The sequence below is a fragment of the Camelina sativa genome, chromosome 19, assembly GCF_000633955.1.
Source record: "Camelina sativa cultivar DH55 chromosome 19, Cs, whole genome shotgun sequence".
Classification (NCBI taxonomy): Eukaryota; Viridiplantae; Streptophyta; class Magnoliopsida; order Brassicales; family Brassicaceae; genus Camelina; species Camelina sativa.
Genome location: NC_025703.1, coordinates 25448699 through 25453258, shown reverse-complemented (window position 1 = coordinate 25453258; position 4560 = coordinate 25448699). Strand labels below are relative to the sequence as shown.

Below are 4560 nucleotides of genomic sequence, written 5' to 3'. Positions count from 1 at the left end.
GCCTTATTAACCTCAATCCCCTTCTCTGAAATCTTATGTCCAAGAACTATCCCTTCTTGAACCATGAAGTGACATTTTTCCCAGTTTAGAACCAGATTTGTCTCTTCACACCTTTTTAGAACCCTACATAGGTTACCTAGACAAGAAGAGAAAGAGTCTCCATAGACAAAGAAGTCATCCATGAAAACTTCAACAACATCCTCAATAAAATCAGAAAAGATAGACATCATGCATCTTGGAAAGGTAGCTGGTGCATTACATAGTCCAAATGGTATTCTTCTATAAGCAAAAGTACCATATTGGCATGTGAATGTTGTCTTTTCTTGATCATTAGGATGAATTGGTATTTGGAAAAATCCAGAGTATCCATCCAAGAAACAGTAATGGGTGTGATTAGCTAGCCTTTCAAGCATTTGATCAATAAATGGGAGAGGGAAATGATCTTTTCTAGAAGTTGAGTTAAGTTTTCTGTACTCAATACACATCCTATGTCCTGTTATGGTTCTAGTTGGGATTAATTCATCTTGATCATTCTTAATTACAGTAATTCCTCCCTTGAGAATCTCTTTCTTTACTACTTCTCTAAGGTTTGGATTAAGTCTTCTTTGGGGTTCTATGCTGGAGTAAGATTCATTTTCAAGATGAATTCTATGTATGCAAAGACTAGGTGAAATTCCCTTGATATCATCTAAGGAATAGCTTATAGCTCTCCTAATCTTTCTAAGCTCAGGAACTAGCAAATCAAGCTCTTCATTACTCAAACTAGCATTTACTATTACTGGATAAGTAGAGTTAATTCCTAGAAATACGTACCTTAGCCCAGATGGGAGTGGTTTGAGTTCCACTTTTGGTGCTTTTAGCTCAGACGAGTCATCAGTGAGAGTTTCGGCTGAGTGCTCGGCCGAGTGCTTCTTCTGCTCGATCGAGTGCATACTCGAGTGCATGGTCGAGTTCTCTGTGTTTACTATCTGAACTGACCATACTTCCTCTCTTGATGCTGGTAACCTCTCAAAGGCTTCTGGAATATCACATTCTCTATAAGAGTCTAACATTTCTTCGTAAGCCTTGGTTTCTCTATATAGGAATCCTTTTTCCCCACTTTTGGTCAAAGCAGTTTTAAGGTGATCTTGTTCTGATAATTCTTCCATCAGCTCTCCTGCCAATTTGTCCATATCTTCAACCCAAAAGATTGTTCTCCAATTGTTGGTTTCTTCATGGTCTCTAAAATGTCAAATGTCATCCTGAAGTCCTCTCCCAAGTTGAGATCAAATTTACCCTTCCTTACATCTATAATAGCTCCTGATGTGGCTAGAAATGATCTTCCTAGGATCAGAGGATCTTTAGGTTCCTCATCCATTTCTAGAACTACAAAGTCTGTTGGGACTTCTACTGTTCCAACTCTTACTGTTAAGTCTTCCAAAACACCATGTGGCAATCTTACTGATCTATCAGCTAAGATCAGGGATATATTGCATGGCTTGTACCTTGTGAACCCTAGGCGCTTTGCAACTGACAGAGGCATTAGGCTGACTGAAGCTCCCAAATCACAAAGGCATCTGTTGAAAGTCAGAGGACCAATGGAGCAAGGCAATGTGAAAGAACCTAGATCCCTTAATTTCTGTGGGTTTACCTGTTTTTGGATTATAGCACTGCACTCATGGCTAAGAACTACTATTCCTTGAACTTCTTTGATCCTTTCCATTACAGCATCTTTCAGGAATTTCTGATAGGGAGGAATCAAAGCAAAGGCATCTATTAAAGGCATCCTAAGCTCAATTTCTCTAACTTGTTTGTCAAACAGTGCCTTATACTTTTCAACCATCTGTTTCTTAAATCTTCCTGGGAAAGGTAGTGGAGGCTTATAAGGGGGTGGAATGAACCGCACTTCTTTTTCCTTGGTAGCAGCTGGTTTGAGCTTTTCCTAGGTAGGTACTCGACTTCCTTCTCGGTCAGGTACTCGATCGTGTGAGGGTTCGAGTGGCTGGTCGAGTGGTTGCTCGGATTCCACCTGTTTTTCAGTCTGAGTTGTTTCTTGTTGAAACTCCTCCTCATATTGAATATCACTGTCCTCAGTGATTGGCAAAACACCAATCCTTTCCGGTAGTTGTCTGCCACTTCGAAGATTAATGGCATTAGCAAACTCAGTTGTTTGTTCAATTGTTTTTCCCTTCATCTGACTTTCAATGGTCATCATCTTAAGAAGATTCCAGCCTCTGATTTATTTCAGTCAACTTCTTTGCTGTCTCTAGCTGCCCATTTGCTTGTCCAAGTAGCATATGTTGCATCATAGCTCTTAAATCTGTTTCCTGGCTCTGATTAGTCTGAAACCCTGGTGGGGGACACATTAGAGCGTGGAAACTTTGGTTTTGCTGCTTGGGTACATAATTGTTATGTTGTTAGGGCTGTTGAGCTGGATAGACTTGGTCTTGTGGGTTTGCCACATTAGTACTTCTGTAAGACAGATTGTTGTTCTTGAACTGGTTGTAAGGCTTGAAACCACCCTGATTCTGAACATAACACAACTCAGCCATTTCATTCTCCCCAGTTTGAACTGTTGCGTCTTCATCAGCAAGAAAGTGAATGTTTGTCTGCTGACTAAGAAGAATCTTGTCTAACTTGTCATGCACAGTCTTCAAATCTTTCTTGTACTTCTCATCCTGGGCAGGTTCAACAAATCGGACAGTCCTATCAAAGTCTTCATTGTAATTCCCATCTGATTGAGCCAAGTTTTCTATCAGTTCTCGTCCTTCATCCACATGTTTGTTGAGAAAGTTCCCCTTTGATGCAGTATCCAGCAACATTCTGATCTTTGGTAGAACTCCTCTGTACAGTGTCCTAAGTAGGGACTCATTACTAAACCCATGATGAGGACACTGGGTTTGGTAGCCTTTGAATCTTTCCCATGCTTCACAGAAGGTCTCATTATTCTTCTGTTAAAAACCAGATATCTCATTGCTCAGTTTAGCAGTCCTTGCATTAGAGAAGAACTTGGCTAGGAAAGCCTTTTTGCAGCCATCCCAGGTTGTGATTGCTCTTGTTGGTAAAGTCTTCTCCCACAAGTGAGCTTTATCTCCAAGTGAAAATAGGAAGAGTCTGAGCTTGAAACTGTCTTCACTTACTCCATTAATCTTGGTCAGGCCACAGAGCCTATCAAACTCATCAAGATGGTCTAAGGGATCCTCCATAGGCAGACCATGTAACTTGTTTGACTGAATCATAGTAATCAGCCCACTTTTTATCTCAAAATTATTATTTACTACTGCAGGTGGAACTATTCCTGCCCTTTGGGTGTGAGTATTTGGAGCATCACCTGCTCCAATTTGTCTTGGTCTCTGCATGGGTGGATCCATGAGCAGTTGGTGTTCTTGTTCCTTAAGGATTTTGGTTTTCTTTTGCCTCAAATCCCTTGGTAAATGGTTGATGTGCTCAATGTATCTTTCAAGGTTCTTGTTTCCTTTCGATATGGTTTGCATGTACGGACTCGATCACCTACTCAAAATAACAGACGGTCGAGCAATGGCTCGAGTGAACCTTTGTTGGTGACTCGATCAGCCACTCAAACTGACACTTGGTCGAGCACAGGCTCGAGTTGAGGATCGAAGTGACGGAAACTAGAAGACTGACTGAATTCGGCTTGGTGACTCGATCGTGCAGACGAGTGCAGGGTCGAGTTGGTACCTGAAACTCAAAACAACCAAGCAGATGAAGATTCAAATCAGTAATGATCAAGTGTAACAATAGAACTTAATCTTAAACTTGTGTAAATCCTGACTGTCACAAACAACCACTCAAATGGCAACGGCGCCAAATTGAAACATGTTCTTTTTTGGGGGTTTGGAATACTTATGAATGTATGAATGATGCAATCAGACAACAAACACAAGCTAAAACCCTAAGAGGTATGATCAGGTGGAATGCAAGAGGTTTCAATTACTCTTATGCAGTTGCAGTATAAGAGATGTCAATCCATAATGAGTATGATGCAAGCAGTCAAGATGTAAACACTTATCTAAGCCAAATATGAAAATGGTTTTGGTGCAACAATTTGATGACAGAAATGTAAATGCAGAATGTAAAACTACTAAGATGACAAATCAAATGCAAGATAATAACTGAAAATAAGATATGCAATGAAACATGAATGAAACTAGAAAGATGCTAGACATAAAGCAAGAACTGAGAAACAGACTCGAGCAGGCTTCGATCGAGTACTGGGTCAAGTGGGAAGCTACGAAGAACAGAAACAAAACTTAACAATCAAACAGAGCGGGTTGAAAGTAAATCAAACAAAAAGCGAATAACAGTAATCAAATAAAGAAATCAATAAACACAGAAGGTCCTAGGGATGGATTCATGGGCTGGACTTGAGCTATACTAATCTAAACTGACCAACAAACCTCAATCAACAGTGAGCTATCTCTAGACAATGATCTTCCAATGCTTGTTAATCCATTCTCATGAAAATAACAATCAAGCTTAGATACTCCTAGATCCAGATCATCACATGTCAAAAACCTTCCTACACAACCAATCTCTTGGGATAAGAATAGTAATCTCTAG

General features: G+C 40.1%; 1 protein-coding gene across 1 annotated transcript; it reads right to left on the bottom strand.

The window, feature by feature from the left end:
• Positions 1148–1822, bottom strand: LOC104768194. The gene has a single exon (XM_010492119.1). The coding sequence runs from the start codon at positions 1820–1822 to the stop codon at positions 1148–1150; it is 675 nt and encodes a 224-aa protein (XP_010490421.1).